The 12,785-nt window shown below is 42.3% G+C and overlaps 1 protein-coding gene across 7 annotated transcripts; it reads left to right on the forward strand.

The window, feature by feature from the left end:
- Window positions 1-550: 550 nt before the first annotated feature.
- On the forward strand, window positions 551-12,460 carry PLEKHB2 (pleckstrin homology domain containing B2; the record flags this gene model as incomplete). 7 transcript variants are annotated; one of them, XM_080689814.1, is made up of 7 exons in its annotated part: window positions 551-590; window positions 4,802-4,954; window positions 5,507-5,609; window positions 7,350-7,389; window positions 8,990-9,079; window positions 11,387-11,495; window positions 12,324-12,460. In XM_080689814.1, the coding sequence occupies 7 exons, from the start codon at window positions 554-556 to the stop codon at window positions 12,458-12,460; spliced, it is 669 nt and encodes a 222-aa protein (XP_080545940.1). The 7 variants fall into 7 exon arrangements, with proteins under 7 accessions (XP_080545940.1, XP_080545934.1, XP_080545935.1 ...); XM_080689808.1 differs by having other exon boundaries at window positions 554-590; window positions 11,387-11,534; XM_080689809.1 differs by having other exon boundaries at window positions 554-590; window positions 11,390-11,534.
- Window positions 12,461-12,785: the final 325 nt, after the last annotated feature.

A 12,785-nucleotide genomic window follows, 5' to 3' on the forward strand; every position in this document is an offset into this window, starting at 1 on the left:
AGCCCTATTTTATTTTTTATTTTGAAACAGAGTCTTGATAAGTTCCTGAAGCAAGCCTTGAACCTGCAGTCCTCCTGTTTAGCCTCTCAAGCACTGGGATCACAGGTGTGTACCACCAGGTCCAATCATGTCAACCTTTTTCTTGATGACTCCTAGTTTTTTGTCCTTACCTGATGACTCTCCTTGCTAATACCAGCACATGTGACTAGATCATGTCAACTTGGCTGGAGTGAGGGCAACTGGACTTCAGAACACAGGGTGTGTTGTAGGGAGCCTGAGACTATCAGGGTTGATTTTTACTGTCTCTGAGCTGCTTCATGCCTGTTAGACTCAGCAGGGTGGGGTGAGGTTGAAGCCTAGAATGGGAGGCAGGGTAGGGGCTGGCGTGCACACCACTGAGGGGGACTTGGAAAGTGCCAGGTGACCAGTGAAGTCCACTGGCTTTGGGCCGTTCCTCTACTGACACTGAGGAGATGAAGATCCACGCTTGGAGCAGATGTGCCATTGTCTTGGTGTAATTTTGAATCCCCCTGTTTCTTCTGTAGGTGAAGAGATGGCGTTTGTGAAGAGTGGGTGGTTGCTGAGACAGAGTAAGTATCTGGTACAAGGATCTGCTCTAGGGTTGCCTTAGGTTATATCTTTATTTCTGTTTGGTGAAACAGATCACATTAAAGACAAGTTGTAAAGTCTTACTAATTTTGCTTTCCTGAATTTCCTCCTGGGAACCTTTAGAACTGTGTGAGCTGTGTTTCTGCACACCTGGAATGCCTCCTTGGTGGCTGAGTTGGGAGCAACTAGGAGATGCTGGCAATGCCTGCCGCTCTGCTGCTTTCCCTCACTCACATGCCAGCCTGTCCCTGGCCACACCTAACTACTCTAGTGTGGGGCTGGGGTCTCCTTAGGTATGGGAAATGCCTGTCTTATTTGGGGATTAAACAGTGACTGAGTCTGAAATACTGGAGCCTTTGTAGTTACATGGAAGAAAACTTGCCCCAAAGGCTTGAGTTTTTCAAAAGCTATACTTTGGTATATGCAAAGGGACTCCAGAGAAGAGGCTCAGTTCGTTTGTGTGTGTGCTAGAGATTAAACCCAGCAGCATTCTACCTTTGAGTTGTATGATTTTTTATTTTGAAATGGAGGCTTGTTAAGTTCCTGAGGATATCACTAAATTGCTGCAGCTGGCCTCAAACTTAGGTTCTCCTGTTTTATACTCCCAAGTACTGGGATTGCAGGAGTATGCCACCATGCCTGAGGAGACTCAATTCTTTATTTGTGGAATTGAGATATACTTTCATAGATTTGTCTGTATAGGCCTCTCCTTTTCTTTTCTTTCTTTTTTTTTTTTTTTTTTGGTGATACTGGGGATGGAACCCAGGGGCATTCTACCCTCAGCCCTATTTTTCATTCTGTATTTTGAAACAGGGTCTCACTGAGTGAAAAAGGGCCTCACTAAGTAGCTGAGGCTGGCTGCAAGCCACGATCCTCCTGTCTCAACCTCTCACATGCAGGGATTACAAGTGTGTGCCATCATGTGGGGCTCTAGGCCTCTCTTTCATACACTGACTGTTCACTTTTGAAGCTGCCACTCCAAGTAGAATTCATCCTGTGCCTCAAAGCAGGAAGAACCAACTCTGTTTTTTTTTGTTTTTGTTTTTGTTTTTTTTTAAATAATAAACAAGGCTGAGACAAGAGGATTGTGGGTTTGAGGCTCAGCAGCATAATGAGACTTTCAGCAACCTTGGGAGAACCTGTTTCAGAACAAGAAATTAAAAGGGCTGAGTGTGTAGTTTGGAGATTGAGTGCCCCTGAGTCAATCCCCAATACCATGCACAAAACAAAAAGAAAAATGAAAAGTAAAGAAATAATGAACAGAATATTTTACAGTTCTAGAGAAAACAGAGATAGAAAAAAAAATGACTGCCATCTTCTTTGGCTTTAGCAAGAAACTGAACCTAAGTAAACCTTTTAACAGTACATGCTGTTTCCTGTTGAGAGAGAAGATTTTGTCTTTAAGGAATACCTCATAGCTTAGCTAGTGTTGAGTCTAGCAGGGAAGTAACCTGAGTGCCCACTATTGTCTATTGTCTATGAAGCTATTGTCTGTGAAGCTTGTCTCTGTTCCTGTTACAAAGATTTTACTGTATTCTCATTTAATTCTCACAGCAGCTCTGTGAGGTAGGTGGCATTGTTTCCATTTGAAATTGAAGTTCAGGCGGGGCATGTGATGCACACGTGTAATCCCAGTACTTGGGAGGCTGAAACAGAAACATCTGGGTTCGAGGACAGCCTCAGCACTTAGTGAAGCACTCCACAACTTAGTGAGACCCTGTTTCAAAATAGAGTAAAAGCCGGGCGTGGTGGTGCATGCGTGTAATCCCAGCATTGGGGAGGCTGAGCCTGGAGGATTGTGGTTCATGGACAGCCTCAGCTGTTTCAAAATAAAGAATAAAAAATAGGGCAGGGAGTGTAGCTCAGAGGTCAAATGCCCCTGGGTTCCATCCCTACACCCGCAAAACAAAAACAAAAACAAAATAGAGTAAAAATTGGGGTGGGGATGTAGCTCAGAGGTAGAAAGCCCCCAGCCCCCGGTTTAATCCCCAGCACCACACCAAAGGAAAAAAAAAGAAAGAAATTGAAATTCAGTGACATTAGTAATTTGGGCATAAACTGTAGTAACCATTCATTCAAACTCAGGACTGTCTGTTTTTGGTATTAACATCATTTCTACCCAGATGGGGGTCTTCAGCCTGAGTGCCCAAGTGTATCACTGTTATTTCCAGAACTAGAGTTGAACCCTGTATCTTCTCAAGGTCCGTGATAGTCTGGCAGTCTTAGCATAGACAGACTTGTAATGTTGGCTTTGTGCAGAAAGTCCTACTGTACTGGAGCAAAGCCCTAATCTTGGTGTTAGTTCCCTTGTCTTGGGTTTTGTGGTTCTATTCTCCCTATGGTCAGAGAATTCAGGGAGCCTTGCTAGGATCTTGAGGGCATGTCTTTCTTTGCTGGTCCTTTGGATGTTTTCCAGATTTTTCCTTAGGTTCTACCAGACCCTTGTTTGAGGGCAGGCCTCCTTCTTTCTACCCCAACTTAAAAGTCCATCGAGGTAGTGAACAATGTCCCTCTAAAAAGTTTTGTGTTCCTCATGAGGTTTATCATGGCAGTGTATACACAAAATTGATGTCCTTAAATAAGTTGCATGGGTGTTTCCTATGACCTGGCCCATGGCATTTTCAAAGATATGTATTTAGAAGACTTATTCTGTAGCTCCATTCCCAGATGTGTAGTTTTATTTTCCTTCGCTAAAAGCAGAAATATCAGTCTCAGTAACATAAAATGAGGTGAGGGAAGTCTCATTCTCTGGGTTGCAGAACACAGAGATGTGCTTGTGCAGGCTAAGTAGTCCTTGGCACCCCTTTTCCTGCCAGTGCTGGGCAGTGTTAGGGCCCATCCCCTGGCCTCTGGAGTGAGTCTACAGCCAGGGCCTTGGTGGCAGGTGAGATGCTTAGGCAGACTCCCCAACCTGGTGACTCCACTGTTCTGTTTCCATGGTTCCATCAGTTAGTTTCCGTGTGACTCAGGCACTGCAGGCACATGTGTGCTGGGTATCACTGCAGAGCAGTGTGGCAAATGCTGTGGCTGCCCCTCCCAAGAGGAGGGCACCTGGTGCTGCTCAGGAAAGGCTGAATGTCACATAGTTACACCAGCAGCAGGCAGGGGAGCATAAAGGGAGGTCCTTTGAATGGGATTTGTGCACGTTGACCAAGAATAGCCTGAGCTGTACAGGAACAAAAGCAGTGGACACTGTGGATATGAGAGACATGCAGGGATAGTTTGGGGCGAACTTGGGCTTTGGAGTCTGCTGCAAGGGGCCCCTTGGACAGGGATAGACAAGGACTGTACAGCTTTATAAATGAATTGCCTAATCCAAAACCATGAAGGAAAGGATAGATTTTCTCAAACTCAAACCTGAGGTAGAAGGATGCACCAGGATAGGAAGTGTTCCCTGCCTTGGGTCCACTGTCCTGCCTGTGCCCTTTTATCTAGTGGCTGAGCCCGTCTGTGTCTGTATGAGGAAGGGAGACATCCTTTGGGCCGCCTGTGAGCTTTCTATGAGGGGACTTGTTAGAAAAGAGTATATATGAAAGCTTTTAAGAACAAAGAAAGATGTATTTTTCTAAAAGAGAGGTTTGCTGGGCATGGTGGTGCACACTTGTAATCCCAGCATTTGGGAGGCTGAGACAGGAGGATTGTGGCTCAAGAACAGCCTCAGTTACTTAGGCTCTTTGCAACTCAGTGAGACTTTGTTTCAAAATACAGAATAAAAAATAGGGCTGGGGGTGTAGCTTGGAGATAGAATGCTTCTGGGTTCTATCCCCGGTACCTATAAAAAATAAATAAATAAATAAATAAATAAATAAATAAATAAACGAGGGAGGTTGTGTTTACATTTGCATATATAGAGACTTTCTAGTCCAGCATTTTTAGATTAATCTAGCAAATTTAGGATAGTTCTGGGAAAGTGTAGAAAGTTTAAAGATTAGTTTAGTTCTACCAAGGACACTACATGTTAGATTTCATTAGTTCAGCTAGGTTTTGTTTGTCCCTTGGCTGGCAGCATGTGCAGTGTCTGCAGTGTGTACTGCCTGCAGCCTTGACATGGCAGGAGTGGTCAGCCCTGGTGTCAGCCTCCACTTCTGTTGTGATGACTGCTTCTGACAGTTCTGCAGGGATGTGCAGAGGACCACAGGAATTTCCTTTCTGCTGTGAGTTAGAAGACTAACCTTTTCAATTTTTTTTTCAGGTACTATTTTGAGACGCTGGAAGAAGAATTGGTTTGACCTGTGGTCAGATGGTCACCTGATCTATTATGATGACCAGACTCGGCAGAGTATTGAGGATAAGGTCCACATGCCAGTGGACTGCATCAATATCCGCATGGGGCATGAGTGTCGGGGTAAATGGCCCTTTCTTTGCCACTATCTGTCACCTGCCTTTCTTCATATCTGGTGGGAGCTAGATCTTCCTTACCTGATCTGCTTTCAGTAACAGACCAAAGAAGGCCTCCATTGGGGGGGAGGCTTCAGCGGGGTCTCAGGAGTTTAGCTTAGGAACCATGTAGTTGGGGCAGCTCGGTTTTCTCATCTCAGACCCTTTTGGTCAGCATTTCTTCATTTGGAGGAAAAGGAACCAGAGTGCTGGGAATTCTGAGAAGGATGGGGCTTCCCTAGACTGCGTTGATTTTGTGACTCACAAACTGGCATCTGTTGGTAACCACAATCAGTTTCTTAAAGTCTGTGATGTCCTGGTGTTCCTTATATTCACTTGATAGCAGTAGGCTTTATGGAAATCACGTTGGCTGTAGGTCAGCCTTGCGGCTTCCCTTCACCTTCTCAGTCAGCCCATAAATATTCTTTACCTGTAGCACCTGATTTATTGTCTAGTTTTTTGCTTATCCAAGCTGAAAAATAACGATATAAATATTCCTCATTCTCTTTGTTTTACATAGATATTCAGCCTCCAGATGGGAAGCCAAGAGACTGTCTGCTGCAAATTGTTTGCCGAGATGGGAAAACTATCAGTCTTTGTGCAGAAAGCACAGACGATTGTTTGTGAGTTTTGATTTATGTGTTTAATTTAAAAATTCATTTTCTGCTTTAATTTCAGATTATTAAGAAGGGAAAAGAATGGGAATGGGGTTTTCCCTCAGGCAGCAGAATGGGGGCTCAGGATGTGAGTTTTGCTGACTTTAATTTCTGCTCCTCCAGGACTGCCCAGGCAGGATCCTGTTATGTGAAAGGGTCAGGAAGTCATAGCAGTCACTTTGTGCTTTCTTTTTAATTTATTAGAGTCACATTGGGCAGTGTGCCTGGGTGACTGGGCTCTTGAATTTTGTTCTTTTGTTTTTTTCCCCCTTCTTTTGTGTTTTTCCTTTGTTGGTAGTCATTGCTCCCCTTTGCTATCTCTGAAGAAGAAGGGCTGGGAGCTAAGCTCCCCAGAAAAACCCACCTCACTGCTCCTCATCTTGCTAACACTGCCCTCTGTTTGAACAGAGCTTTGGAAACACCCACTGGGTGACATTTAGGAGCAAGAGTGGCTTTTATGTCTACTTTGTACCACTGCAGTAAACTCTGGACACGTGAGAATTCACCAGCAGAAGTTACTGACACGTTCATCTTGTGACATCGTCACAAGAGCCTGTAGATCATTTGCTTTGTCAGTGCCTGCCCCTGCATTCACACCCACTCTCTTATTCCGTATAAATGTTTATTCTATGCCAGATTCCAGGGTTTATTGTAAACCCAGGTATATTCTCAATGAGATAATGCTTTTCTAAAGACTGATGACGAAATGGCTATGTTAGGCTAATTTGCTACTTTTAAAAATGGGAAAATAAAGTAGATTTGTGTGAATGACATGAACTGACCAAGCAAGTCACAGTGTAGTTTACATTTATTAAAAAATAAATCAAGCCGGGCGTGGTGGCGCACGCTTGTAATCCCCGCGCTTGGGAGGCAGAGACAGGAGGATCGCGCAGATTCGAAGCCAGCCGCGCGCACTGGCTTAGGAGACCCTGTTTCCAAACAAAAATGTAAAAGTAGGTCTGGGAGTGTAGCCCGGAGGTAGAAGGGCTTCCAGGAACCCCAGTACCACCAAAAAAAAAAAAAAAAAAAAAATCAAATATTAAATAGCATATATAATGTTTTAAGTGTTATAGATCTGTGGCACACACATACGTGTGGGCATTCTACTTCCAAGTATATCCCAAGCCCATTTTAATATTGGAAACAGGGTCTTACTAAATTGCTGAGGCTGGCCTAGAACCTGTGCTCCTCCTGTCTCAGCCTCCCATGTACTGGGATTTATAGGCATGGGGGCTACTGTAGATGTGTTTCTTTAAAAAATTATTTGTTATATATTCCTAGTGCATGTCTAAGAGAGTTGATTGAGTAGGTCTTAGGGAAGGGGCTAAAGACCTGCTGTTGGTTTCTTTTTTTCTTTTCTTTTCTTTTTCTTTCTTTTTTTCTTTTTTTTTTTTTTTTTTTTTGTGGTACTGGCAATCCCAGCAGCATTCTAACCCTGAGTTCCACCCCAGCCTGATTTTTATTCTTTACTTTGAAATGAGGTCTCACTAAATTGTGGAGGGTCTCACTAAATAGCTGAAGCTGGCTGTAAACCTGTGATCCTTCTGTTTCAGTCTCCCAAGTACTGGGATTACAAGCATGTACCACTATACCTGCCTAGAACCTGTTGTTTAAACGAGCCTTTTCAGGAATTCTGATGCTAACCTGGATTTTAAAATAATTGAAATGTTGAATTGCTTCAAATAAAGGACCATTTTTTCCCCCCAGAGCCTGGAAATTTGCACTGCAGGATTCTAGAACAAACACAGTAAGTTGTGACAATCACTAAGAGTATCATCCTGTGTTTTGTGTAAAAAATTTGGAGAATAGGAAATTGGGAAAGGGAACTGGGAAAGATACTGGTTTCTTACCCATCCAGCCAGGAATGAACAGGACACCTTTTGATGATAGTGATCAAACTAGATTCTGCCAGATGTTTTGGCAGGAGAACCCTCACACAGGATAGATTCTGTGTGTGTTTTCTTAAAAAATGTTTGTATTTCACAAACTTTGCAACACCTCACATTCTGCTTTGGTTTGTAGTGAATGCTCAGAAAAAACTTAACAGCATCTTTTTTATTCATAGAATCTCAGTCTTGCAAAAACCAAAGCAGTTTTGGGACTTGCTCTTGTTGTCTCTAGTGCTGTTTTGCTCTCAGGAGATCACAGAGGTAGTGAACCCCATTTGTAAAGCTTAGTACTCTTGGCCTCTCCAGTCAACAATTTCATTCTTTAGATGTGATTTTACTTTTTTCTTTATAGGAAGAAAAGAAAGTAGATGAGGCTTATAAAAGAATTTATTCATGTGGGCAAAGAAAGTAGCAGGCTTAATATCTATCAGTGTTTTCTTTTTTTCTGTGGTACTGGGGATTGAGCCCAGGGATATTCTACCTCTGTTTTTTTTATTTTGAAACAGGGCCTCACTAAGTTGCTGAGGCTGGCTGTGAACCTGCAATCCTCCTGTCTCAGCCTCCCAAGTACTGGTATTGTAGAGATACATCACTATTTTTGGCTTGAATGACAGTGTTTTCTATTCTCTGTTAGCTCAAGACTTCCTTTTAAGCTTATTTTGTAGCCACAATTACCATTTTCTTTCATTAAAAATCCTATTGTTGAGTGAAATTAATGTAAATGATCCAAATAGGAGCAAGATGCCAACTTTTTGTTTTTGTATGGTGCTTGGGGTTGGACTTTGTGTATGTTAGGCATCTGCTTTTCTAAGTGAGCTAGAATCCATACCCCAACCATGTATAGATTTTTGTCCTTAAAAGAGCTCTTTTTTTTTTCCATTTAGGAGTAAAGATGATTTTTTTTGCATTTTGTTTAGATACTAAAACAAGTGTATAGGACACATTTCTGACTGCTGTATTTCAGATTGTGTCAAGTGGTGTGATATCTTTGAAAAGGCTCTGGGTAACAGTAGCACCTCTGAAGCCTTCTTGGGGCCAAGCAGGGGCTGGCTTGCTCCTAAACTCCGACATCACAGTAGACTTGGGGGCCCCCATTGGGCCAGTGGGAGATTTTTCTACTTCCAGAAGTCCTCAGCTTTTTTTTTCCTGTGGCACTGGGGATTGAACCCGGGGCATTCGACCTCCGAGCTGCACCTGTGGCCCAATATATTTTTTAATTTTGATACAAGTTCTTCCTAGGTGGATAATCTATTTGCTGAGGCTGTCCTCGAAGGCTGTCCTCCTGTCTCAGCCTCCCAAGTACTGGGATTACAAGCATGCACCACCACGCCCGGCTACTCGGTAGCTTTTCATACTTTAATTTTTATTCATTAATTAAATGACATGTGTGTGGTGTCACTGACCATGGAGGTGCCGGAAGCAGCTCCCTCTTCTCATCTCTTCTTTTCTCTCACACAGGCTTATGTTGGCTCAGCAGTCCTGTCTGATGAGACAGCCATGGCTTCCTCACCCCCTCCCTACATGGCCTATGCTGCACCACCCCCTGAGGTAGGACAGACATGAAGGAGAGCAGCCAGACAGGGGTAGGAAGTGGTGGGGAGAGGGGGTGGGAGGGTGGGAACTCTGCATCCTCCTGTGGCTGTGCTCAATTTTTGTTTTTGTGTTTGACCTTTTGCCACTATTCGAAAAATTAGAAGTGTACTTGAAAATTTTCTTTTTAAACAAATTATTTCTTACCATCATTTGCTTTTATGAAATAAACTATATTTCTATTTATATTCATTACCTTTTGTTTTAAAGATAGACCTAAAGATGAATCATCTTAATGATGGTTGATTTGGTTAGTGAGATTTTGATAATTTGTAGCATATATATAATAAGTTACACAAATTCTCTTTATTTATTTTTATTTTTTGGTGGTACTGGGGTTCCTGGAAGCCCTTCTACCTCCGGGCTACACTCCCAGACCTATTTTATGTATTTTTTTAAATTTGGAAACAGGGTCTCTTAAGCCAGTGTGGCTGGCTTTGAACCTGCGCGATCCTCCTGTCTCCGCCTCCCAAGCGCGGGGATTACAAGCGTGTGCCACCACGCCTGGCTCACAAATTCTCTTTATAATCAGAAAAAAAGCACAGCTTTTATTTTGGAAAAAAATAAAACCTTAAAAAAATTGCATACCCTGGTATATCTACTAGTTAGAGTACCATCTGTCCAGTGCTAGGTATATAATTTTCTGTTGTGTAACTCATGACTGCTTTTTAAAAAATCTTCAAGCCAGGCATGGTGGTGCACGCTTGTAATCCCAGCATTCAGGAGGCTGAGACAGGAGAATTGTGGTTAGCAGACAGCTTCAGCTACTTAGTGAGGCCCTTTGCAACTCAGTGAGACCCTGTTTCAAAATAAAGAATAAAAAATAGGGCTGGGGGTGTCACCCAGAGGTTGAATGCTTGTAGGTTCCATCCCCAGTACTACGAAGAAAAAAAAACTTAAAATTTTAAAATAATTGCAGATTCATAAGAAATTGCAGAGATGATAGTTTTATGTACCTTTCAACCAGTGTTTCCCATGGGTATGTTATATAACATCAAACCCCAAAATTTGAAATTGGTACAATATTTAAGTTAATGATATGTCATTATATCACATAAGTAGATTATTGTAGCTACCACCATCTCAGTCAAGATGCAGAATTCTTCACAGAATAGTCCTCCTGTGATAGCTTTTAAAGTCATACCCTCCTTCCCCTTCCTTAGCCCTTGTCCTCCACTGAATTTATCTCTCTCTCTGGAATTTTTTCATTTTGACAGTGATATATAAAAAGAATTAAGGACTAAATTTGAATTGAAAGAAATTAGAATTGGGTTGGGCACAGTTCTGTATAGGTTGGCTTCACCTGAGGAATAGCTAGTTTTAGATAGCTCTCATTGTCACGGTCCAACCTGATATCTTACAGATGAACAAAACAGAGTCCACAGCCAGGCATGGTGGTGCTCACTTGTAATCCCAGAATCTGGGGGGCTGAGACCGGAGGATCTATTTCAGTTTGCGGACAGCCTCAGCTACATAGTGATGAGGCCCTTTGCAACTCAGTGAGACACTGTTTCAAAATAAAGAATAAAAAAAGGGCTGGGGGGCATTGCTTGGAGGTAGAATGCCCCTGGGTTCCATCCCCAGTACTGCAAAAAAAGAAAACAACAACAACAACAACAACAAAAAACCAACAAAAGTCAAAATGGCCGGGTATGGTGGCGCATTTTTGTAATCTCATCATTTGGGAGGCTGAGACTGGAGGATTGAGGTTTGCGGACAGCCTCAGCTACTTAGTGAGGCCCTCCGCAACTCAGTGAGACCCTGTTTCAAAATAAAGAATAAAAAATAGGGCAGGGGGTGTAGCTTGGAGGTTGAATGCCCCTGGGTTCCATCCCCAGACCCGCAAAAAAAAAAAAAAAAAAAAAAAACAAACAAAAACAAAAACCAAATTGGTCCACAGGTAAGTGATTTGCTGAAGGTCAGATTAATAGTACAGCTGAGTTGAAATACAAGTCTGTTGCAAGTTATTTCTCTTTTCTGTTATATATGTATGCATTTTTTGTCTTATTTGTAGCTCAAAAGTGGGCTCCAATTGTAGGTTTTTAGTTTTCCTTTTACTAATGTTAAGGTATACTAATACTATCTCATATTGTTTCTTTGTGTGTGTGTGATGTGCGTGTGTGTGTGTGTGTGTGTGTGTGTATGCATGCCTGTTTTTGTTTGTTTACTGACCTAAATATTTTTTACTGCAACCTGAAGATGCAGTTTCAATACAGTTCAGAATTTTAAGATTGTATTTCTCATGCACCTGTATTTTTTTTCCAGCAAGCATATGGCTATGGTCCATATGGTGGCATGTACCCAGCAGGAACTCAGGTTGTCTACGCCGCAAATGGTCAGGCATATGCTGTGCCCTACCAGTACCCATATGCAGGTAACTTGCACCAGCCTTCTCCTTGTTTCTCTTCATTTAGTGGGTAGGTCTATAAGAATTTATTTTTCTCAGTTTAACGTTAAGTGAGCTACATTTTCTGGTAGACATATAAATGACATTGCTACTGTGCTTTTTGTTCATTTTCTAATAAGCCTTTTCTGTTTTTATACTATTTTACAAAGCTAAAATAGTTTTGATTTTTAGAACTTGACTGTTGTATACAAATGAGTTCCCAAGAAGAAAATTTATGTTTATTGGAATTCACTTATATAAAGAAGCAACTAATGAGAGAGGCCCACTTTAAGGGGTGAGAGGTGATGTGTGTGTGTGTGTGTGTGTGTGTTTTATTGGGGATTGAACCCAAAGGCACTCTACCTCCAAGCTACACCTCCAGCCCTATTTTTAAATTTTTATTTTGAAGCTGGGTCTCACTAGATTGATGAGAGTCTCACTACTTGCTGAGGCTGTCCTTTAACTACGATCCTCCTGTCTTAACCTCCCAAGTGTTGGGATTACAGGCGTGCGCCACCACGCTTGGCTGAGAGGTGACCGTGAACCTGGATTTTCTCACCTGGTATCATCCTTGGACCCGTGGCAATACTGAGATAAGGTTCTCTTTCCCAGTGAAGTAGAGGCCTGGAAGGGGCTTCTGTTTATTCTGGGCCTTGGATATACTTCCTCCCTTCTCCAATTCACATGAGACAAGATGTAAATGTAGCTGGGGCCTGTGTAGGTATTATTGAGTCCTGGACTTCACAGACTACTCCTCAGAGGTCTAAAGGCCTGTTTTGTTTTGTTTTGTTTTGTTTTGTTTTGTTTGTCTTTTAGGACTTTATGGACAGCAGCCTGCCAACCAAGTTATCATTCGTGAGCGGTATCGAGACAACGACAGTGACCTGGCATTAGGCATGCTGGCTGGAGCTGCCACAGGCATGGCCTTGGGGTCTCTATTTTGGGTCTTCTAGAGTCTTCAAGATCTCATGTGCATAGCTTCTGATAACCCTGTGTGCAATAATATGATTTGCAGGGCATTTTTGTTTGTGAAAATGTTTTAAATAATAGTTTCTTTTGGAAGTAATGACCTTAGAATTGTAACTAATCTGCATAAGTATCACTGAGAAGGGTTTAAATTGTGTTGTTTACCTAAAACATGGACTCATGGACTCTGGGACACTCGCTCATTCCAAGACTTTGCTTCTGGAACACTTGGAATACCATATTAGAATATACCAGTCTTGAAAGGCATTTTCTTTCTGTAGTTAGGTGTAGTGCTTAGGAATAATTTATTTT

This window comes from Muscardinus avellanarius (genome assembly GCF_963383645.1).
Source record: "Muscardinus avellanarius genome assembly, chromosome: 2".
Taxonomy (NCBI): Eukaryota; Metazoa; Chordata; class Mammalia; order Rodentia; family Gliridae; genus Muscardinus; species Muscardinus avellanarius.